Source organism: Sorex araneus, chromosome 11, assembly GCF_027595985.1.
Source record: "Sorex araneus isolate mSorAra2 chromosome 11, mSorAra2.pri, whole genome shotgun sequence".
Taxonomy (NCBI): Eukaryota; Metazoa; Chordata; class Mammalia; order Eulipotyphla; family Soricidae; genus Sorex; species Sorex araneus.
This window is the reverse complement of record NC_073312.1, coordinates 29,289,385-29,314,064: the sequence shown is the minus strand read 5'-3', so window position 1 is coordinate 29,314,064 and position 24,680 is coordinate 29,289,385. Positions and strand designations below refer to the sequence as shown.

General features: G+C 46.4%; 1 protein-coding gene across 1 annotated transcript in view; it reads right to left on the bottom strand.

Annotated features, from left to right (window-relative positions):
• Positions 1-23,266, bottom strand: part of ARHGAP19 (Rho GTPase activating protein 19) — a 61,565-nt gene extending 38,299 nt beyond the window's left edge. Inside the window, exon 1 of the mRNA XM_055119014.1 lies at positions 23,189-23,266. Within this exon, the coding sequence (XP_054974989.1) occupies positions 23,189-23,244 (56 nt within the window). The 5' untranslated portion in view covers positions 23,245-23,266. The remainder of the gene's footprint in view (positions 1-23,188) is intronic.
• Between the last annotated feature and the right edge of the window lie 1,414 nt (positions 23,267-24,680).

Sequence of the window (24,680 nt, the reverse complement as noted above, 5' to 3'; positions counted from 1 at the left end):
AGCTTAAGAAGCTAGAACATAAACCATGCCTCCTTATAAAACAGTCAAGCCCTGGATTGTTTACTGTGGAGGAAGTGTGAAACACCAGATCTACAACTGTTCCCCCTGCCACAGCAATGGGCGATCATGAAATGAAAACCCTCCTCAGATACAGCCAGCACCAGACTGCTTCCCACGCAGTAGTCCACTGCTGACCGTGCCACACAGACTCAAATGCCAGGAAACCATGTCATCATTAACATGAGACTGTATCAGAAAGAGAGAGACAGACATAGAAAGATTGCACTCATCTATGGTATATAGAATAACAGAGTGGGAGACTAACACCCAAGAACCGTAGAAATAAGTACCAGGAGGTTGACTCCATGGCTTCGAGGCTGGCCTCACGTTCCGGGGAAAGGTCAACTCAGAGAAGCGATCACCAACTACATTGTAGTCGAAGGCCATGTGGGGGAAGGGAGTTGCGGGCTGAATGAGGGCTAGAGACTGAGCACAGCGGCCACTCAACACCTTTATTGCAAACCACAACAGCTAATTAGAGAGAGAGAACAGAAGGGAATGCCTTGCCACAGTGGCAGGGTGGGGTGGGGGGGAGATGGGATTGGGGAGGGTGGGAGGGACGCTGGGTTTACGGGTGGTGGAGAATGGGCACTGGTGAAGGGATGGGTTCCCGAACTTTGTATGAGGGAAGTATAAGCACAAAAGTGTATAAATCTGTAACTGTACCCTCACGGTGATTCTCTAATTAAAAATAAATAAATTTTTTTAAAAATGGCAAAAAAAAAAAAAAACATGAGACTGTATCAGAGATAAAACGGTGCTTAATTATGCAGTGGACATTTTGGAGACATTTACTCTCCCCAGTGTTCTGTGGTTCCTGGGTCCACATCAGGCAGCTGAGTCCTTTAATTTGGCGAGCCGCCTTGGGTTTCGCTTCTCATAACCAAGAAGCCTTTGGCAGAATGGGAAGCACAGGTAGACGGAATATGTATTAACTTGGCCTTGCCCAGGCCTGGGCCCAGGTTTTATTTTCTAAATCATTAATCCTTTTATTCTCAGTGCCTCTGGCCAAGCATCTAAGTCCATCTTTGCTTAGATACCTGGCTATAGTCAGGGCTTACTCCTGGCTCTGCATTCAGGGATTACTCCTGGTGGGACTCAGGGAACCACCTGGAGTGCCAAACAGTCACTCTAATATGAACGACCTACACTGGTGAAGGGTCGGGTGTTAGAACGTTGCATGACTGAAACCCAACCAACCAGGGATTGGACCCAGGCTGGCCACGTGCAAGGCAAGCACCTTCCACTCCGGTTCTCTCTACTACTGCTCCAGCTCCTGCCGGCCCCTGACCTGGCCAGTCTTCCACTCCTTCACAACTGAACAGCATGTACCTGGAAAAGCACCTCTGACTCTCAGAAACACTTTCTTCCCTGTTCTTTGATTCCTAATGCCCAAATACTATTTTTTTTAACTTTTTACTTTATTATACTACATAGACAAGCTGTATTATCCCTTCTCCACATTTTTCACTCATGGATTGCTCCCAGCTCTGCATCAGGATCACTCCCGGTGGTCCTCCAAGGATGTGAGGTTTGAGAATTGAACCTGGAATGCCTCTACGCTAGGGACACGCTCCAGACCTCTGAGCTCTCGACACCCCCACCACCTATGCCATTGATGACAGCAGGCACATCCCTTGTTTATATTCACTATCAACTATCTAACAAGAGATTATTCTAATCTTTATTATAAAAAGTCATGCATTCTATAATTGACTGTTGAGTATCTCTACATAAGTTATCACATCATGTTAGGCAAAGTCGAATTTCACCCAACTCATAAAAACATTCCCACAGTGCCAGGGAGATAGGACAGGCACTTGTCTTGCACAAAGTCAACCCAGTCTGATCCCCAGTACCCCATATGGTCCCCCAAGCACTGCCAAGAGTGATGCACTGAGGCAGGAGTAAGCCCTGAGCACCAATGTGTGGCCCCACTCTGCCCACCAAAAAAAAAAAAAAAGAAAAGAAACAAGAGTCAATATAAGCTCTTGTTTATTACTGTTGCCAATAGGAAATCACTACTCTACTCAAAGAGCTTGAAAATCATAAAATGTGTTAGCACTAGAGTTTCATAATTTAATTTATGGAGTCTATACTATCATTTTATAGAATTCATATTTCTTTTTTTTTTTTTTGGCTTTTTGGGTCACACCTCGCGACGCACAGGGATTATTCCTGGTTTTTCACTCAGGAATTATTCCTGGCGGTGCTCAGGGGACCATATGGAATGCTGGGAATTGAACCCAGGTCGGCTGCATGCAAGGCAAACGCCTTACCCACTGTGCTATCACTCCAGCCCCGAATTCATATTTCTTTGGAATGAAAATAACAGATTTCCAGGCCGGAAAGACAGTACAGTAGGCAGGGTGCTTTTCTTGCAAGCAGCCAACTGGGGTTCCATCCCCAGAACCACCCCACATGATCTCCGGAACCCCCCAGGAAGGATCCCTGAGTGCAGATTCAGGAGGAAACCCTGAGCACCACTGGGTGTAGCAAAAAAGAAAAAACCAAAATAATAGATTAAACAACAGATTTTAAATCTAATCAGTGACGGAACCGACAAATGTACACAAAAAGAATCAATTCCTCCAACAGATACACATACACCCATAGAGTCTCCAGATCTTTACTTTCATGATGTCCAGACCAAAACTTAACTACTGGGACACAGCTCAGCAATAAAGCACTTACACTGCATGTGTGAGACCCTGGGGTCAATCCCCATCAGCCAGGGACTGGGAGACAGCAGCCGGCTCTGCCTAAAGGAGCCCCATGTTCAATCCTCAGGACCTCCAAGAGCAACCCCAAGCACCAAAGAAAAGTAGCCCCTCAACATGGCGAAATGGACCCAAGAACAAGAACAACCAAAAGCAAAAAAAAAAAAAAAAAAGAGACTTAGAGATTTTAAAACATAGCACAGCTAACCCTCCTGCACTAGTCTGGATCAAATAAGAGAGTGAAAACCGGCTAAAGGCACAAAGTCCTTGCTACTCAATTTCTCAACAGAATCCTGTCTGGCCAGCACCAAGAGGCGGGCTCCCTCCACAGTCTCTGAAATCAGGGGAAGAATTAAGAAAATCAAGAGTCGGAGCAATAGTACAGTGGGTAGACACTTGCCTTGCACACAGCCAACCCAGTTCAAACCCTGGCATCCCATTTGGCCCCTTAACACCACCAAGAGTAATAACTTAGGAGTGCAGAACCAGAGGTAATCCTTAAACATAGCCAGATGTGACACAAATACAATCAACCAAAAAAAAAAACAAAGTTAAGAAAACCAAGGTTGCAAATAAAAGACAAAGATACTTCAAGATCCTAGTCCACACTTAAAGCTAAAAGGAATGTTTCTCGGGGCTGGAGAGATAGCACAGCGGGTAGGGCGTTTGCCTTGCACGCGGCCGACCCGGGTTCAAATCCCAGCATCCCATATGGTCCCCTGAGAACGGCCAGGGGTAATTCCTGAGTGCAGAGCCAGGAGTAACCCCTGTGCATCGCCAGGTGTGACCCAAAAAGCAAAAAAAAAAAAAAAAAAAAGGAATGTTTCTCTCCCCTTAACTTTTTCTTCCCTTCCCTCCCATTATCATTCACACCACACCCCACTTTAACTTCTTTAATCTAGTTACATTTTTTCCCTTCCTCACTTTTTCTAAGTAGAGCATCTGGACCTAAGAGAGAAGTTATTTTTTAAAGGGGGGTAGGGGCGGCATAAAATGGCAGATGAGAAATGGAAAAGGCAGGGTGGTTGAGATTTTTAATCAGCTTCCTATTACCAAGCCCCTAATACCTTTCCACAGAATAGACACCACCACAATAAAGACTAGGACTAAAAAGACCATGATTATGAACTTAAGAAATTTCCAAGACTAAAGAGAAAAGTATTCTATTTAAGTGAAAACACAACTCTCTACAGTATCCTCTTTTAAAAGTAATTCTACATTTGCTCAAATTCAAGGGAAAAAAATTAATTTCTTACATAAGTGCTGAAAGCTTCTGATGAGGCATTGGTAAATCGAAGAGACAGGAAAAAGGCTTTCTCCTCGTTTTTTGTGACAAAGAAACCTTCCTTTCTCTGCCCCAATTCAGCCTACACAAATTCCAGACATGCTAGAGAACACAAGGGAACATTATGGAGCCTGAAAGGCAGCACTTAGAACACTCAGCACTCATCTGCATGTAGGAACGAGACAGAAGTAAAAACCTGAACCCGTTAACTCTATTTACGAACGCACAGATGAAGTTTGACTATCTCCCATCACCAATGAAGTTTATATTAATTAGGTAAATCAATCACATCCCAAAAAGTCATTTCATAGTGTAGGAGAGGTGATCTCTATGTCACACACAAAAAATAACACCAAAAAATATGAATTAAAAAAGCCAAACTTGGACCAGAAAATAGTACATCTATAGTGGATAGGGTGCATGCAGCCAACCCAGGTTCTACTAAATAAACAAATCAAAATATTCTTAGGAATTTTATAGTTGCTTTTGCACATGTTGCCCCAGCAGTCCAAGGGAATAGTCCAGGAACTCACACATGCAAGGCAAGTGTTTCCTGTTTCCCACAGAGCTATATACCCAGTCCTTTGGAATTTTCTGTTTCTAGGTTCCACGGCGATGTCCTCTTTGTACCTAACATTAGTAATTTATTTTTTCTTTAAGCATCTATATCTTATTACTGGTTTACCAATTACATTAGCTTTATCAAGATTCCAGCTTTCGGTTTCGCTGAATCCCTCTTCTGTAACTTTATTATTCAGTTCCTTAATTTCTACTAGTATCTTAATTACTTCCTTTCTTCTACTTCAATTTCTTCAGGTCTCTATAAACTCTTAAAAGCAAACAGTGAATCAGGGAGATAGCTCAAAGGGCCCAGGCGCATGCTTTGCACTCAGAAGTCCTAGGTTCCACCCCTGGCATGACCTGGGTCCCAGGCATAGGGTGTGCGCCCACTCCTAACCCAACCAAAAACAGACAGGGCCAGAGAGACAATTCAATAAGGTAAGCACAAGCTTTGCATGCAGGAGGCCCCAGCTGGATGCTCGGGGCCTAAATACCACCAGAGTGACAACCAAGCATCCAGCCAGAGTAGCTCCAGAGCACTACCAACTGTGGCAAAAAAATTTTTAAAAATTAAAAAAAAAATTTAAAGTCAAACTACAGTATATCAAGATCCTTGCTTAAGTGGTAAAATCATAAACAGAAGTAAAGATCAATTTATTTTAAGATTCAGGATTGGGTATCTGGAAGAACAGTAGAGTGGATTAGAGCATCTGCCCTGCAAGCATGCAGTCATGCGTTCAAGCCCGTGGTGTCGGGCTGGAGAGTTATCACAAAGGGTTGGAGCACACACTCGCATGCAGGTCTGGCCCCTGGGCTGTTTCTCACACTAGATGGCCCAAGTCTGTGTCATGCTAGGAGCAGCAACCAAGCAACACAATGTGGCACCCGCCGCCCCCCCGCCCCCCCCGCAAAAAAAATAAACAAAACAAAATCCCCAGTATCCTCTTTGCACCAAGCATGGTCCTCGCAGTTCCACTGCCTTCAGCTCATAGCTCACTGTTTGCAATGCCCAACAGCAGTCAATTCCCAGCCACGTCTCGGCCACATGTGTGGGAGCATCACAAAAATGCCAGGTACCACCTTGGCAAGGGCCACAACTGAAAAGCTGGACAAGTGCCACAGCCAGGAAGTGTGACGTGTGGCAAACACACGTTTGAGCATAGAAGTCACCCTTGGTGAGCAACCATAATTTGTGTGCGTCAACTGAGAGTGCAACCCCGAGCAAGCACACAACTACAGGGCTACAAGACTCAGTGAGAACTGCACTCAAGCATGCATGCCCTGCAGCCTGACGTCTGCACCCTAGCAAGCCCCACAGCTGGGCATGTGTCCGAGTCCATCACATCACAACAACAAGGGAAGAGTGGGGGATAAAATACTTGTATCACTTGTATTACTTGTCATCCCGTTGCTCATCGATTTGCTCTAATGGATGCCAGTAACATCTCCATTCGTCCCTGTAGCATACTAGTGTAGCCCAATGGCATCTGCTCGCTCCAGGAACACAAAGAGCCTCAAACCGTTCATTCAGGATTTTGACGAAGAAGTCTGACCACCTTGTAGGTGGGCAGCCACGCATTCTTTTGACATCCTGTCCCATGGTGTAGTCCAGCGGTAGTCTCCAAATCGCATTATGTGTCGGACCCATCTGATTTTCAAAGCCTTGGCAAACAAGACAGTGTCCCTGATTCTTTTTTTTTTTTTCTTTTTGGGTCACACCCAGTGATGCTCAGGGGTCACTCCTGGCTCTGCACTCAGGAATTACCCTTGGCCATGCTCAGGGGACCATATGGGATGCTGGGAATCGAACCCGGGTCGGCCGCATGCAAGGCAAATGCCCTATCCGCTGTGCTATCACTCTAGGCCCTGTCCCTGATTCTTGATCGTTGACAGAGGTCAGAACTCCAGATTCCTCCTCTCACGAGTGAAACATGATATTCCAAGCATGGCTCTTTCGATTCCTCTTTGGGAAACCCGAATAGCATTCTTACCCTGTTTTTGTAGCCCAGGTCTCTAAGGCATATGTTGGAGTCGAAAAGATGTGCCCAGAGCCAGAGGTTCTTTGTCCTCTTAACAACATTTTCGATGCTCTTGAAAGTGTTCCATGCCACTCTTTCCTCCTGCACAGCTCAGGTGTCCGGTCGTTCATCATGCTGAGTTCTCGACCTTGGTACACATAACTGCTGCATTCAGAGGTGTTCGTTTCGTTGAGAGCAAATCAAACGTCAGGAACTAGTTTGTTTCTCATGAATATTGTCTTTGTGAGATTCAGCTGCAGTCCTACCTTTCCACACTCCAGGTCGAAGTCAGCCAGTATTTGTGTGGTTTGGCTAATGTGTGGTGGTATGAGAACGATATTATCAGCGAAGCGGAGGTGGTGTAGTTGCCGACCATCTATCTTCACTCCCATCCCTTCCCATTCCAGTCATCACATAACATTCTCGAGGGTGGCACTGAAGAGTTTCAGTGAAATAGTGTTGACCTGCCGAACCCCTCTCTTTAAGTCGATAATCACTTCCTTGTAGAATGGTGAGATCCTGGTGGTGAATCCGTAATACAGCTCACGGAGGATCCTGATGTATTGAGTTTGAATGCCCTGTTTGGTTAAGGCTTCGATGACCGCTTCAGTCTCAACAGAATCAAAGGCCTTCTTTAAATCGATGAACGTTAAACAGAGCAGCATTTTGAACTTGTGCGAAACCCTAATGAGCTTGGTCACCGTATGGATATGGTCGATCATGCTGCATCCTTTTCAGAACCTGGCTTGCTCACATGGTTGTCCTTTGTCTAGTGTTCTACCAATCCTACTCAGGAAGACTCTAGTGAATAACTTGTAGACGATAGACAATAGGCAGATCGGGCGATAGTTGCCGATGTCGTAGATGTCTCCCTTCTTGTACCACAGAACAGTCCTGCTGGTTTTCGATTGGACAGAACCTTGCATTCAGACAGGTAGCGTGTGAAAAGCTAAGCCAGATGTGATAGATCCATCAGGATGTCGCAGGGCAGTCTTCTTGGTCTTAAAGTTAGCAAAGGACAGGTGAGCATTGCGAATACTTCTCCCAGCTTCTGATGATTCAGCCAACACTGTTGCTCTTCTCTCTTTGAGGTCTTCCTTTATTGCTTCTCTGCACAGCTTTGCGAGCCCAGACGTTAGCTTGTGATTGGCTGAGGCTCACACCAAACCATGTTGGCGAATGAGCTCGAGAGTTCCTGAAGACAGGCTTTTTGTGGCTTTCTCTCTCTCAGCGTTTCTCACACAATCATGGAAGCGCTGAACCAGTCGATCGTATTCCTCGTCGATGTTGTCAACGATGGCATCTTCCCATATTGCTGCAATAGTCCCAAAGAGCTCCCAGTTGGTGGTCGTTCTGGGAGTTCTCTTCTTAAACTTTGCAACCCTTTCTCCCCACTCCGTGAAGTAGAATTTCGCACGAAGGAGATGGTGGTCCGATCCTATTTGGAATTTTGGGACAACAGTGACATCGGTCAGGCAAAACTGTCGATTGAATACGATGTGGTCAATTTCATTGTGGAACTATCCACCGGGAAACTCCCATGTCCAATGTTTAGATTCAGCCTTCTGGAACTGCAAGCTACCATGGATGGTCTTGGTCAACATGATGAACTCAGAGAGTCTCTCACCCTGATCATTCCATTCTAGGCCATGCGTCCCAATGTGGAGTTCTTCGGGCGACCTTCTCAGTCATATCTTGGCGTTAAAATCACCAACAATGATCTTGTAGAAGGTATGGTCTTCTTTATAGAACTTCTCCAGCTCCATGTAGAACCTCTTAATTTCTTCTTTGTCGTAGTTGGATGTTGGTGCGTAGACAACAAAGATAGAAACTGCTGGCAATGAGCCATATCTATTCAAATGTAAGCATCTGATTAAGGTTGTTAGTCCTTGGAGCGAATCAATGCTCACAGCCAAGGCCAAGTTGTGTTGACAAGGACACTGACACTTCTACTGTCACTTGCTCCGAGGAACAGTTCTTCTCCAGTGTCAAAAACGGCATGATGTGATCAATGCCTTCTTGTCTTGGTCAATCCAATGTCGTTGTACTTGATCTGCGCTTGCACCATCAGGTCCTCGATAGATGCTTCCAATGCCAGAGGGCATGCGTTAAAAGTGCAGACAGTCTCGCCCGCACAGGCAGTGCCTGGCAAGCTACCCGTGGCATATTCAATATGCCAAAAACAGTAACAAGTCTCACAATGGAGACGTTACTGATGCCTGCTCGAGTAAATCAGTGAGCAAAGGGATGACAGTGATACAGTGACAGTGATACAGCTTGGCCCTGAGATTTTAGCAGCCTCTCCTTGGTCTTCTCAATGCTGCTGTATTGGGGGATCTTCCAGCGTCAGGGGAATGAGGCCCATTTTTGTTACTGTTTTTAGCATATCAAATATGCCAACAGGTAACTTGCCAGAATTAAAATACAGAATTAAAAAATAAAATAAAACGTAGAACAGGGGTCAGGGGATGGCTGAATGGAAACAGCACCTGTCTTGCAGGTGTGAGACCAACTGAACCCCCCCACCACCGCCGCCACCAAGCATGACCTAGATGGGACTGTCATTTGAGCCCACCACCACCACTATAAATCAAGTGTGTGACCCTGGCAAGCACTGCAACTAAAGGGGTGCAAGCTGTGGGGCGGGGGGACCAGAACACAGCACAGCAGACAAGGTGCTTACTTTGTACGTGGCTGACCCAGGTTCAATCACTGGCACCTCATATGGTTTCCTGAGCCTCACCGAGAGCAACCTCTGAGTGCAGAGCCAGGAGTAAGCCCTGGGTACCACTGGGGATAACGCATAAACCAAAAACAAAACAAAACCTAAAAAGGGTATAAGCACCACAACCGAGAGCACAGCCCTGCCAAATATAACACGTGTGTGCAGCCCCCTATCAAGGCAATAACAGAGGGGAGAGAAAGAAGGCAAATAAAAATAAAATTTAGGATAATGATTACTTTGGGAGGCTGGTGGTTAACCTCCATGAGGCTGTGAAGAAAGTTTTAAGGATACTAGCAATGCTTTTCGAGATAAATCAATGATCCATGGGGAAGTGGAAGATCACTGAAGTTAAAATGACAAACACTGGGGCTAGAGCGATAGTACATCGGGTATGGCATTAGCCTTGCACGCAGCCAACCTGGGTTTGATTCTTAGCATCCCATATGGTCCCCCAAGCACTGCCAGGAGTAACTCCTGAGTGTAGAGCCAAGAGTGACCCCTGTGCCTTCCCGGGTATGACCCAAAAAGCAAAAAAAAAAAAAAAAAAAGAAAGAAAGAAAGAAAGAAAAGAAAAAAATGACAAACATTAAGGTTCATCCAAGCCAAGTGGTAAGAAGAGCACTGATTGCAATATTCTGTACACCTGTATGTACGCTCAACAGTTTCCATAACAAAGATAACATCGTATGTGCACTTTTGGTCACACCCAGCAGTGCTCAGAGGTACCCCCAGCCAGCTGGGGAGTAAAGAAGAGCACTCCTGGTGGTTCTGGGAGACTACAAAGTGCTGGGAACAGAGTATGAGCTTCCCCCGTGCAAAGTACACATGTGGGGCCATCTCCAGAAATTTTTTAAGAAACCTGCAGTTTATATCAATAAATCTTGCTGCAACTTAAATATAGAAACTTAAATAGAGAAAAGGTCAGCATATACTAAAAGTTAATTTCCTCGTCATGAGAGTATTTTCAAGGGCCTGAGAGATAGTACAGCAGCTAGGGTGTTAGCCTTGCATGTGGCAGACCCGGATTCGATCTCTGGCATCCCAATATGATCCCCTGAGCACCACCAGGAGTAATTCTTGAGTGCAGAGCCAGGAGTTACCCCTGAGCATTACTGGATGTGAACAAAAAAGTCAATAAGTAAATAAAAATAAACAAATACACCTGCCTTTAAAAAAAGGGGGGTAAATAAATAAATAAATAAATAAAAAGGGAGTAGTGTTTGCATAGACAGCTAGAACCAGGAGAACTAATAGGAAGGGAGACAGACATACAAAGATAGTAGGTGTTCAAGAGCCAGAGCAGGTAGGTGTTTGCCTTGCACACTGCTGACCCGGATTCAATCCCCAGCATACATCGCGGGTTGTGACCCAAAAAAAGAGAAAAAAAATTCACATAGGTGTTTCAGTGCAATTCCAGAAAACTATTCAAAGAGTAATACAGGTCTCCCCAAAGAGCTAAAATCAGAGCATTCCTATTTGTTATGATTTGGTCAGTTATTTTTGGCCTGGGAATGCTCACACTTTTCCCTATATCAATTACAGTCACTCAAGTGGTAGAGCATATACCACGAGGGAGGCCAGAGTCAGACCCTGGCACTGCAATGTCCTCAAAGCATGGCCAATGTGGCCTGAGTTGGGCCCCGAGCCTGTCAGGCCCCCTGCACTCTGAGTGTGACCCCTATAATAAACAATGACAGTAATGTTTCCAGACATCCCCAAAAAATTGCAGGTCATACCAACTCAGATCAATCTAGTTTCAGGCTTTGGAACTGATTCCCCCATCCAGAAATCCCCCTGTAACTTCCCTACATTTTCAGGGGAAAAGTATAGAAATAAGATTTACACTTCCAAAAGGGTAATTTTCATAACCTACTTATAGTCTGCAATTATTACTTTAACCACTAGATGGGATGCTACGTGTACGGTGATGTGCTTTGAAAAGAAAGGGACTGGGAACAATCCACAGCAGAAACTTGAGTTAGAGAAAAGTGAAATGCTTTTAAGGCATGTTGAACCCACAAATTATCAAAATTCAAAGTAATATATTGGGGAGCAGGGGGGACCCCGCATCCTGTATCTTCTGGCTGACAACTACTAAAACTGCATACCCACAAAACTAAATGTTTCCTCCCTCGTGAATTGCTTAACCTGATTTGTTCTCCAGGAACCACAACCTTGGCAACTTCTACCAAAATATGAGCTATATTTAAAGTTTCTAAATCGAACTCACTACCCTGGAAAGAAGTGTGCATTCTCTCACTGCTCACTCAGCCTACAGGGCTCTGGATGTGGCACCCCAGCTGTTAGAACACTTCTACCTGTTAAGTTCTCTTCCCTTTTGCTACAAAATAATTGTACGCACTGGTATCAGGAAAGCTGATATAAAGAGACTGACTCAAACAGACCCCAAATGCCCAAAAAGACAGAATGATTGATTCGTTGGTTTTTGCTTTTAATTTTGAGACCACCGCAGCCATGCTCAGGGGCCACTCCCAATACAGTGCTCAGAATCAAACCCAGGCCTCCCACATGCAAACGCAATAGGACTTTATTTGGGTTTGGACTGGTCTGGTTTGGGGAGTGACAGAAATAGTTGAGAAGCAATAAAAAAAATTCAGGAAAACACTACCCAATTTCGTAGACAAGGACTTTGAAACCAAGGTGGAGAGAGAATACAGTGGTGGCATCTGCCTTGCGTACAGCTAACCCAGGCTGGACCCCAGCACCCTTTCAGGTCCCCCTGCCCAACAGGAATGATCCCTGAGCACACAGAGCCAGGAAAAAGGTCTGAGCACCACTGGGCATGCCCTCCCCAAGAAAAAAAAAAAAAGAGTTGTTTTTTAAATTTTGAATTTAAATTTTGAAGCCTTTACACCCTAAGGTTTGCCCTTTAGAACAGCTGTCCAGGTTTTGCTTTGTTCTTTCTGGTTTGGTTTGGGGGCAAAAGCCAACAGGGCTTCAGGACCACTCCTACATGCGAGAGATACCCTGGGCACCCCCACACGCAAAACCTGTGCTCCAGCCCTTTGAGCCATCGCCCTGTCCCCTAGAGTCGCTTTCTTCCCCCACTCCGGAGGCGACTTTCACTTGACATAAATCATATCAGCTATTACTCAAACTCCTCAGTCTTATATATGAATTTTAACCCATCTTTTATGTAAAATATAGCTAGAGTTCACCTCTCTCGTTCATTAGTGATTAAAATTTCATGCCAGAAACTAAGTTTCATTGAACTTTTGCAAGCATGTGTGACAGACCAGTTAGCATAAAACCTGACCTTGTGGCAGGGGTCAAATCAATACAAACACAATGTAAGCAAGTCAGGTTAAGTGATGGGAGTTTCAGCAATGAAAGGACTGGTGAAGTCCAGCCAGTTTTCCATTACAAATGGATTTGGGGGAAGGAAAAAGACACCTTACAAAGGCTATAACAAATGTATGTGTACATTTTACCACATAAGAAATACAATAGAAAGTTATTACTTTAAAAATCTCATTCTAGGGCTGGAGTGATAGTATAGCGGATAGGGTATTTGCCTTGCACGCGGCCGACCCGGGTTCGATTCCCAGCATCCTATATGGTCCCCCGAGCACAGCCAGGAGTAATTCCTGAGTGTATGAGCCAGGAGTAACCTCTGTGCTTTGCCAGGTGTGACCCAAAAAAGAAAAAAAAAAAAAGAAAATCTCATTCTATGGGGGTATGGTGTACCTGTGGGGCAAGTGCATCAACAGCCTGACGGTGCCTTCAGACTTCCAGATACCCCAAAATTGCTGCTATGCCTTTGGCCAGACCCCAACAGCTTGGGGCTAAATTTACCAAGAAATTAAACAGTCAAAAGTTAGGTATGGGGGGGCCGGAATGATAGCACAGCGGGTAGGGCGTTTGCCTTGCACGCGGCTGACCCGGGTTCGATCCCCGGCATCTCATATGGTCCCCCAAGCACTGCCAGGAGTAATTCCTGAGTGCAAAGCCAGGAGTAACCCCTGAGCATCGCTGGGTGTGACCCAAAAAGAAAAAAAAAAAAGTTAGGTATGGGGGGGCTGGAGTGATAGCACAGCGGGTAGGGTGTTTGCCTTGCACGCGGCCGACCCGGGTTCGATTCCCAGCATCCCATATGGTCCCCTGAGCACCGCCAGGGGTAATTCCTGAGTACAGAGCCAGGAGTAACCCCTGTGCATAGCCGGGTGTGACCCAAAAACCAAAAAAAAAAAAAAAGTTAGGTATGGGGGCTGGAGCAATAGCACAGCGGGTAGGGCATTTGCCTTGCACGCGGCCGACCCGGGTTCGATTCCCAGCATCCCATATGGTCCCCTGAGCACCGCCAGGGGTAATTCCTGAGTACAGAGCCAGGAGCAACCCCTGTGCATCGCCGGGTGTGACCCAAAAGGCAAAAAAAAAAAAAAAAGTTAGGTATGTGGGAGACACACCCACAAACCACCTCTGGCTCAGCTATACAAGCTCATTTATTGGCCTTAGTTCAGAGACCCATAAATCTCGAAAGAGATCAAAAGACACAGTTAGGGCCTGTAGCGCAGAGGTAGGCAGGAACCCGTGAGAGAGAGCTCCAGGCCCACTCGGATCAAGACTGGGCCTCCTCCCCTCAGGTCCCCAGCTTTTCAGTAGCTTGGCAGTCACACCCACAAATTGCCCCCGGCACCATGTAATATCATCAATGGCCAAGACCCAGAGACTATAAACTAAAGCTCCCAGAAGAGAACGACACAGAATTTCCTGGACATTATATTCTATCCATAACAAGCAATACAAAACAAATCATCTAGCATTGCTGTTTCGGCAGATTTGAGTGGTGGTGAGACAGACTGGTGTCGAAACACCAAATGTGACCAAAGTATAGAGAGAGTATGGGGGAAATTGTCTGCCACATAGGCAGAGGAAGGGTTGGAATGGAGGTGGGTGGGTGGGGGGATACTGGGGATTTGGGTGGTGGAAAATGTGCACTGGTGAAGGGATGGCTGTTTGATGATTATGTAACAGAAGCTCAAACATGAAAGCTTTGTAACTATCTCATGGTGAATCAAAAAAAAAAAGGGGGGGAATAATAATAATAAAATAAACATTCAGAATAGAATTTAAAAAAATTAATGTGGAGTTCATGCCCAATTCAATCAGCTTAATCAGTGCATGAACAAATAGCAGTAGCACTACACAGCTGTCGTCCCGTTGTTCATCGATTTGCTCGAGTGGGCACCAGTAATGTCTTCATTGTGAGACTTGTAACTGTTTTTGGCATATTGAATACGCCATAGGCAAGTGCCAGGCTCTGCTGTGCAGGCGGGATACTCTCGGTAGCTTGCTGGGCTCTCCAAGAGGGATGGAGGAATCGAACCCGGGTCAGTCATGTGCAAGGCAAACGCCCTACCCGCTGTGCTATCAAACAAATAGCAGTACTCCTACATTATTAAAAAAAAAAAACTCATTCTACGAAATAAACAGAGTGGGCTGGGATGATGACAGTACAGCAGGTAGGACACTTGCCATGTACAGAATCAACCCAGGTTCGATCCCCGGCACCACCTATGTTCCCCTGAGCCCCAGCAGGAGTGATCCCTAAGCACAGAGCCAGGAGCAAGCCCTGAGAACAGCCGGTTGAGATGTGTCGCCCGCACTCACCGCCCCCCCAAAAAAGAATAGACTGAGTAATGCTGATTATTTAAGATCCTGGAAAATGTCTCTCATTATCAAAGTGCTCCAAACAAAACTACTTTCAAATGAGTTACAAAACATGGAAGATTGAGGGTTTGGGTTTGGGGGCCAAAATCCAGTGTCGCTCAGAGGCCGCTCTCAGCCTGTTGCTGGGGGGGTAAGAGTTTGGGGTGGGGGAAGTCGTTCCCCACAGTGTGCCCTGATGGGGGGCCAACCCAGGCCTCCTGCATGCAAAGTCGCACTTGAGTCCGTTGAGCATTCTCGGCTATCAAAGCTGAGTTTTGCCTTCTGCTTGGTACAATTCTAATCTAGAAAAATACTTCCACTACTGTAGTCCATTAGCACTATTTCCTAGGATTTAAAAAAAACTGTGCAGGCATAAATGTTTTTATATAGTCCTCCTGATGGTATCTTTAACAAGCTCGCCAGTGATTTACTCCATGTGTCTTAATTATCAGTGAGCATCAGTCTTGGTTAGTTAGTTGAAAATTTCAGTTCAAGGTAATTTTCGTGGTCATGTCCCCAATCCCAGAGAACCCTAATCCTCCTGGGCACACTCGGCCCTTTTATCACGTACCTATAGAAAGCAGCTGTCGGACACTGTTGACTGGAAGGGGAATCCTGGAAACCGGCTTCCACGCACAAGGAAACTTTTCGGAAAGCATGGATGTTAAGTCAGGGGGTAAAACCAAAAAAAGAAAATGGCATTGGCCATTCTGCTGCAGTGGTGGACCTATGAAGCACCTGAGTCCTGCCCTTGGGGTTCCGAGGGTGTTTCTGTACTGTACCGGTGCCAACACTCCCACTGTACCAGAGTGATGAACAAGTCCACACAAAGGTGAGTGCATGTACAACAAAATCGGTGGTGTTCTGGAAGTCGGCCACAATGAAGAGTCCTAAACAACTGAGTAATCCAATTTACAAGACCAGCCTTGTTTAATGTGATGATACGATTCTTTTTAGGACTCAGAGCATGAACTTGCTTATAACGAACAGACATGGCAGCTGTGCCTAAAACGGCAGCAACAGTTAACACTGCCCCAAGTGAGCATCTCTCTGGAGCTACTGAAACAAGGAAAAGCAAGGGTCGGCACAGAGAGGTCTGTGGCAGTAATGCATAAAAGTGTAAAGACAGCAGTCATTCCAAATTCCAAGGGCTAAGGAAGGAAACTGAGGCCTTGCCGAAACTACATCTCAAACAGGCTGGTACTTGCTTGTTTGGTGGGAAAGGGGTTTTGTGTTGTTTTGTTTTTGTATCTTTTCTGGTATGGGGCCACACCCAGCGGTGCTCAGGAACTATTGCGGGCAGTGCTGGGGAGAGGGCAGAGAGTCACTCCTGGTGTGCGCAAGGGTCATGCCTGGCAGGAAAAATAGAATCTGGGCCTTCTGCACATAAGGCATGCACTCCAACCCTGTAAGCCCTCTCCCAGCCCTTCTTGTCTGCTGCTATCTTCCTCGCAAAGGTGCATTAACTAGCCCTGTTCACCATTCCCAGTTCTGATCTACCTTGTCTAGAAGACTCTGCCAGCACCAGCTGGCAGTCGAGAACCCAGAGGACCTTCTCTGAGATTTAAATGCCAAGAACCCTGGGCAAATGGGGGCCAAAGAAATTATACAGCAGGTAGGATGTTTGCCTTACACACAGTCAACCAAGTTCAAATCCCAGCACCCCATATCGTCCCCTGAGCACTGCCAGGTGTGGGAAAAACAAATAAAACAAAACAAAACAAAAAAAACAGGTAATTCTAAACCTCCTCTTCTTCCAAAGATACTGTCCACAAGACAGTGGACACTTCTGCTGTGGCACCTAACTGTAGCACACACAGGTTTCTAGGAACTGTGGCTCACAGAGGCTGCTGAGCACCACCAAAGAACTATCACAGTGCATATCACAAGCTCAAGAAAAGACCAAAATTCAAAAGTTGGGGGTCAGGGCTATGGCTCAAGTGTACAACATTTGCTTTGTGTGAGCCCAGGGGTTCAAACCTGGAAATTTAGCAAGCAAGCCACGTGCTAGCCCTTTGAGCCATCTTCCCTGCCTATTAATTATGTGTTCATTTATTTATTTATGTCGCAGTACCAGGGATTAAACTCAACTCTTACAAATGAAGGTACGCACAACTCTTACAAATGCAAGGTACGCACTTTACCATTGAGCCACACATCCCTGGCCCTTACATTAATTTCTAAAGGTTAACATTACAACATAGGAACGAGAGAGATAGTACAGAGGTTAAGGGGCTTTGCCTTGCATGCAGATAACTCTGGTTGGATCCTGGGACATCAAATAGCCCCTGAACACCACCAAGAGTCACCTCTGAGGAGAACCAGAAATAACCCCTAAGGAGAACCAGAAATAGCCTAAAAAGAGAAACCAAAAAATTACAACATAAATAAACTTGCTGGCAGGAAACTAAAATTTCCTGCAGTTCTAATTGCTTCATTCTTTCAATAACAAAAAAAAAAAAAAGGCATCTAACTGTCAGGTAATAGTTCAACTTGACAAATCACCTGTCTTTTATTTGGTAACTGATAGTGTTATGCACTACGCTATCTTAGAATCTTTGGTTTTAAACACTTACAGTCATCATTTGAAACTAACAGGTACCCCATGATAAATGCACGTGTATGTATGCGTGCTGCGGGGGATGAAACAGCAAGAGGGTTACAGCTGAGATCCATCCACAGGCCAATAAAAGACAGCGTAGTGTTTTGCTTGCTGTTTCAGTCACACCCCGTTGTGCTGGGGTGGGGGAAAGAGGGCTACACCTAGACAAGTGCTCAGGGGACCATGTGGTGGTGGGGAGAGCCCCTGGGATTTGGCAAGTGCTCCAGCTGTCTGAGACACCTCCCTGAAACCCATTATAAAAATTGCCATTAACCCACAATTTTAAAATCACTGTTCATAAAGTAGGTCATAAAACATATGAACATCCGACAAAATTCTTTCTTTTTAATCCCACTGAGTTACTATATCCTGTATATTACTGTATAAAAAGAACGGGACCAGAGAGGGCACTCAATGGGTTAAGTATATGATTTACATGCGGGAGGCTCAGATTTAATGATCCTTCTACACTACGAGGAGCAATCCCCAAGACAGGCCCCGGAGTAGCCCCCAAGCTCTGCCAGATGTCACCAAAAAAACAAAAGCTAACAAAAATGAGGGCGCTGGAGAGATAGTACAGGGGGTAAAGTGATTTGTCTTCCATCCAGTGGGCCCAGATTTGTAATCCCCAATGCTACCAGGGTCACTCCTGAGCACAGAGACAAGAATAGCAGCTAAGCACCAGAGGATATGGCCCAAGCCCCAGCATAATAAATAACCTGGAGAGATGGTGTAGCCGGGTTTGATCCCCAGCCTCCCTCAGAGTCCCCCGAGACCCTCCGGAAGTGATCCCTGAGCTCAAAGCCAAGAATAAGCCCCAGAGCATCACCAGGTGCAACCTAACAAATAAAATAAAATAAACCTGAAACAAATGGGGGTGCAGAGGAGAATTACAGAGACAGTAGAATAGCCATCTGTTGTTTTTCCCTACCCAACATCTATTTTCCCGTCTGGTAATCGTACCCCTATCTTCCACTAGTGCAGTCCTAGGGAGACCCTGGGATGCAGAGACCTCCCTCACGACAAGCATGAGCTTCAGTCCACTGAGACTGGGTTTGGTTTTGGGGCCACACCCATCGGTGCTCAGGGCTAACTCCTGGGTTTGTGCTCAGAGATCTCTCCTGGCGACGCAGAGGGACCATATGCAGTGCCAGGGATCACACTACGGCCAGCTTCGTGCAAGGCATGCACCTTCCCCATTACACTATCTCTCTGGCCTCTATCGCTTTTCAAGGTGCTCACTGGAGGAGAAATACATAGAAAAGAAGGCTTGGGAAGTCACGTTTGGTAACCAATATTCTTTACTCTAAGGCAATGTTTCTCAATCTCTTTTCAACCCTGGCCCCCTTCTAACCTTGTTTTCTTCTTTGGCCATCCTGTACCACCAGTTGGTCCCCTAGTGTAGTGCAGTGCCCCCCGACCACCACCACCATCAACATGATTTTTACCTGTAACTCTTCTGGCCTAACCTGGGGGCCAAAAAGGGGCCATATGGGCCCAGTTGTGAAACCTTACTCTTAGGCAGTGTTCTTCGACCTTCTTACACACAGGCCTGTATTAGGCACCCGCACACATCCACAGACCGGCTGTTCCAACAAGGCAGGAGAGCAGTGGTATTCAAGCCTGTGGACCAGCACGCGTAGACCACCGCTCTAAGGCCATGTAAATCAGCGGCATACAGGACCTTCTCCCCGTGTTCTGGCTCTCATAAATAGGAGGCAAGCACCCTGCAGTCTATCTCTGAGCCTCCTGTATTTCCTAAGCAAACCTGGGTCCCCCAAATGCTGGCAACTTTCCGTAAGTTCTATCTCTTCCCTGGATTCCTTTGCCTCCCTCTACCCCTGGAAGTTCTGTTTTGCTTTTTCTGATTCATAATGGATCCCTTTACCAATTAATTTTTTTTTCGGGGGGAGAAGGGGGGAGTGACTCACCTGGGAGTACTCAGGGCTTACTCCTGGCTCTGTGCTCTGGAAGCACTCTTGTTGGGACTCAGGGGAGCATATGTGGTGCCGCAGACGGAACTTTGGTAGGCCCCATGCAAGGCAAGCACCCCCTTGCTCTGGGGGTTAACACTGTACTATTATGGACATTATGGGATGCCAGGGATTGAACCTGGGTTAGCTGCATGCAAGGCCCTACCCACTAGACCCAAAATATAATATAATCTGGGAATCTTTATGAGTACATATAGCAATTTCTTTTCTTTCTTTGTGAATTCGTGGTGTTGTTACAGTGTTAACTGGGTACTATTGCTCTGGCCCCTCCAGTGAATACTGAGGTTAAAATAAAATCTGTGACATTATTTATCAATTTCCTCTCTGTCTAATAATAGCACTTTATCGGTTTAATGAAAACTCAGCTGGAACCGGAAAGAGAACAGACGAGTTGGGACGCATGCAGCTTGACCTCTGCCCGCCCGGTCTCCCGAGCATCACTAAGCACTTGCCTCCTAAGTCCAGATTTGATTCCTGGCACCTCCTGTTCCCAAGAATAACAGCAATGACTCTATACCAAGCTGGCAGTAGCCCTGGGTACCACTAGCTATGGCTCCAGAAACAAACAAATAAAGACAGTAATTTGAAAGTGTAACAAGCAATTAAATTTTAAAACATCATCCCAGCTGACTAAGGCCAAAAATAGAAGAGGTATTTACTATCCACAGATCAAAATTAAGTGTTTTTTCTTTTTTCTTTTCTTTTTTTTTTTTTTTGTCCACACTCAACTGTGCTCAGGGTTTACTCCTGGCTCTGTGCTTAGGAATCCCTTCTGACAGAATTCAAGGGACACTATGGGATGCCAGGGATTGAACCTGTTAGCTGCGTGCAAGGCCCTGCCCACTGGCCCCCAAATCTAGTATACTCCGGGATTCTTTCTGAGTGCATATATTAATTTCTTTTCTCTGTGAATTCCTGGTGTTGTTAGTGTTGGAGACAGAACCCAGAGCGCCACACATAAAGCCTGCTCTCTGCCACTAGCCAGATCCCCAGCACTTAACTCTTCGATTAAAGCAAATTAAAGTATTTCAGCTTGTTCTTCAAGCCCATGTTCTCCCTTGAACAAGTACTTCCTCTTTTTCTCTACTCTCACATCTTTGTAAGTTCCAATAAAAAAAAAAATCTTATTTCACAAACAAAAAGATATTTAATTATTATGAGGGAACTTATAATATCTTTTATTTTGTTAACATCTAGTAGCCTTGTTCTCCCTCTTGGAGAACCTGACAAGCTACCAAGAGTCTATTGCCCGCACAGGAGAGCCTTGCAAGCTCCCTATGGCATATTCATAGCCCAAATAAAGTAAAAAATATATACATACCCCTCAGAGAGCTTGGCAAGCTACCGAGAGTATCCCGCCCACACGCACGGCAGAGCCTGGCAAGCTACCCATGGCATACTCGATATGCCAAAAACAGTAACGATAGGTCTTATACCCCTGACCCTGAAAGAGCCTCCAGTCGTTGGGAAAGACAAGTAAGGAGAGGCTGCTAAAATCTCAGGGCTGAGTGTAATAGAGACGTTACTGGTGCCCGCTCAAGTAAACTGACGAACAACTGAATGACAGTGATACAGTGATACAGTGTTGAGGGAACTTAAAATAATGAAGAAAAAGGAATTCTAAGTGATCCTTTATTTTCACTCAACATGCAAAATATATATCAATCTGTACAAATCAGACAATTTTTTTCTTTATGGACTACAAGGGCCACACTACTAACAGAACATTAGAAACTATAATACCTGAAGGGCAAAAAAATAATTCGCTACTTATGACCACCAAGGTAGTATTTTATGTCTTAGAAGTGACAGGTATGCCCCTCCCCCAAAAAATTAGAGGGCTGGAGCGATAGTACAGTGGGTAGGGCGTTTGCCTTGCACACGGCTGATCTGGGTTCGATTCCCAGCATCCCATACGATCCCCTGAGCAGCAGCAGGGGTGATTCCTGAGTGCAGAGCCAGGAATGACCCCTGTGCATTGCCGGATGTGACCCAAAAAGAAAAAGAAAGATATAAATATGTAAACAGGCCAACTAAGGTCTCAAGGCTGGGACAAAAACATCTGGAAAACATTTCTGAGAAATGCTAATTTTCTGTGTGCCCACTTAGGAAAGAACACAGAGAAAAAAAAATAAAGTGATGGCTAAATAAAATGGCAATCCCTCTGATCTGTTCTTTAGTTGTTCCACTAGGAAAAGAAAAATCTATCATGTATTGAATGGGCATTAACTGTTCGGTTCAGGGATAAAAGCCTTAAAAGGGCTGTCTCATTCAACCCTGAAAATTCTCTGGAATAAAATCCTAAGAAGGGGCTGGGGGGTATGGCTCAGCAGCAGTATATTACAAGCCTTGCATGTGTGACACCCTAGGAGCAGTCCCAGGCCCCAGAAACATACACATAAATATATATATATACATATATATATATATAGCATAAGCCTCAGAGATAGTTTAGCAGATAAAGTGCCTGCCTTGCCCAAAGCGGACCTGAGATCCTCAGTACCACATTAGGCTCCTGAGCATCATCAGGAATAGTCTCTGAGTGCAGCCCTGAACACAGCCGAATGTGGCCCTAAATATATATCACTGTATCACTGTCATCCCCTTGCTCATCAATTTGCTCGAGCGGGCACCAGTAACATCTCCATTGTGAGACTTGTTGTTACTGTTTTTGGCATATCGAATACTCCATGGGGAGCTTGCCAGGCTCTGCCATGCGAGGAGAGATACTCTCCATAGCTTGCCAGGCTCTCCGAGAGGGACGGAGGAATCGAACCCGGGTCAGCAGCGAGCAAGGCAAACGCCCTACTGCTGTGCTAACATATATATATATACGTTATGTGTATTTATCCATATCATGATGCTGCATATACGGGTATCTAAAAGTAGCAAGTAAGATATTAAATTGAAATAGATTCATAGGACGGTGTTCCCCCGGGGCTGGAGCAGTGGAAGCAGGAGTTACTAATTAACTGGAGTTAAAACAAGGTGAAGACGCTCTCGAGAATCGCCCGTCCGACTTAGTCCCTACAGTTGACAACGCGGTTTTTGCACTTAAAACGTCCCACGGGGGGCAGGTCTCGCGTCCACAAGTCCCTTCCACGGTTAAGAGACCTGCCCTGCAAGTGGCCGGGGGCCTCGGCCCACGTCGGACCACTCACACCCTTGCCCAGAAAGCGCCGGGCTGGGCGGGGGGACCCTGGGCGACCTGCTCAACAGCGCTCGGCTAGAAACCCCTCGCCCTGGAGATGAGTCTCAGCCTCAACAACGGGCAGTGTCCACCCCAGCGGGCGCGCCTGCCGCGAGCGGCCCTCCCGGGAGCATCCGCTGGACCAGACCCCGGCTGGACACCGCCCAGCGCCCGCCCCCCCGCCTCCCGCCCCCCGCCCCCCGCCCGAGAACCTTGGCCCCCGCAGGCGCCAAGTGCGGAACGCCGGGCGAGGACGGCGCAAAGCCCGGCCCCCGCTGTGTCACCGTGACCCAAGGGGAAGGCGTCAGCCCGGCCAGCCCACGGCCGCGTCGCCTAGGCAGCTGGACCCAGAGCTCGGCTCACCTCCGGCCGGATCCGCGGGCCGGCACCTCCCCTTCGCGCCCAGCCTCAGCCGCCATCTTAGTCAGCGAACTTCGCGGCCGCCCCGCCCCCTGGCTCCGCCCCTCCCCCCGGGTTGGCTAAGACCGGCCCGCCTCTGTTCGAGGATTGGCTAGTGTGTTCCCCGCCCCCAACCCGCTCGGCTCCCTGATGGGATTGGTCCATTCAAAAAGCCAACCGTCATTGGTTGCTCCCTAGTCCTCGCGGAAAAGAAAGGGGAGGCGGAGAGCCTGCCCCGACGTGGTCCCCGGAGCTGCGGTTTCTGGTTTTGAGGCGCTTTTGGGAAGCCCACGCTCAAATTTCGTTTTTGAAATGGTGTGGGAAGGGGGGCGGGTCGGTGGAATGAAGAGGCAGACAGGGTGTAACCGAATGACTTTGGTGGAGGAAGCCGGAGAGGGAGTAGATAGGACGTTTTGACTTGCACACAGCTGGCCCCCAGCTTCTATCCCCAGCACCCCATACTGTGCCCCTGAGCACCCCAGCACCCCATACTGTGCCCCTGAGCACCACCAGGCGTAATTGCTGAGTTCGGAGCCAGGAGTACACCCTGAGCATCGCTGCGTGTGGTAGGGGGGAAAAAAAATCATTCCACCGGCTCCCACTCTGCCTTCAAGATAAGTCACAAAGTTTGCCTCACTAGTGTGAACCATGAAAGCAAAAGGTGCATAATTTAAGTCAATGGTTGAGCTTCAATCCTGTATAATAGAAAAGCATAATTAAGCCTGTCCTTCCTGTCTTTGGAAAAGAATTAACAGAGGCAGCAAATGTGAGGACTTCTTAAAGGTTTAATTCTTTCTTAAAGCATTTTATATTTTGTGTATTGTTTTTCCCTTATTTTGGAGGTAAAGCCCCACACCCAACAGTGCTCAGGGCTTACTCCTGGCTCTGCACTCAGGGATCACTCCTGGCAGAGCTCCAGGAACCATATGGGGTGCTGGGGAACAAACCAGGGTTGGCCACGTGCAGGGCAAGTACCTTACTTGCACCATCATCTCTCTGGCCCTGTGTTCTATGCTGGAGATTTCTCCTTCTGACTTCCTTTTTTCCTAGGTTCTATTTCACTAAGTTTTACATACATGTGCTTCCCTTTCTCCATAAATTCTTGTCCGAGAGCCCTTGCACTCTTACTGTTTCTGTCTGACCCCCTTTCACTATCATCTTTTGGACCTCAGCTTCTCTGTCAGTGGTTCAGATGCCTTTCATGACCTCTTAGGTCCCCACTGTACAAATCAGTTCTACTAAACTCACAGATCACTCTCCTCTTCCTTCTTAGCCAGGGTGACCACGTATAATTATAAAGTTGTTTGTGTCACCATTCGTTTAATATAAGAGTTCCCAACTCCTGTCTGGCATATAGTAACCTTTTAATAAATTCTTTTTCTTTTTGGGTTAGACCCAGAGGTGCTCAGGGGTTACTCCTGGCTCTGCACTAAGAAATTACTCCTGGTGGTGTTTG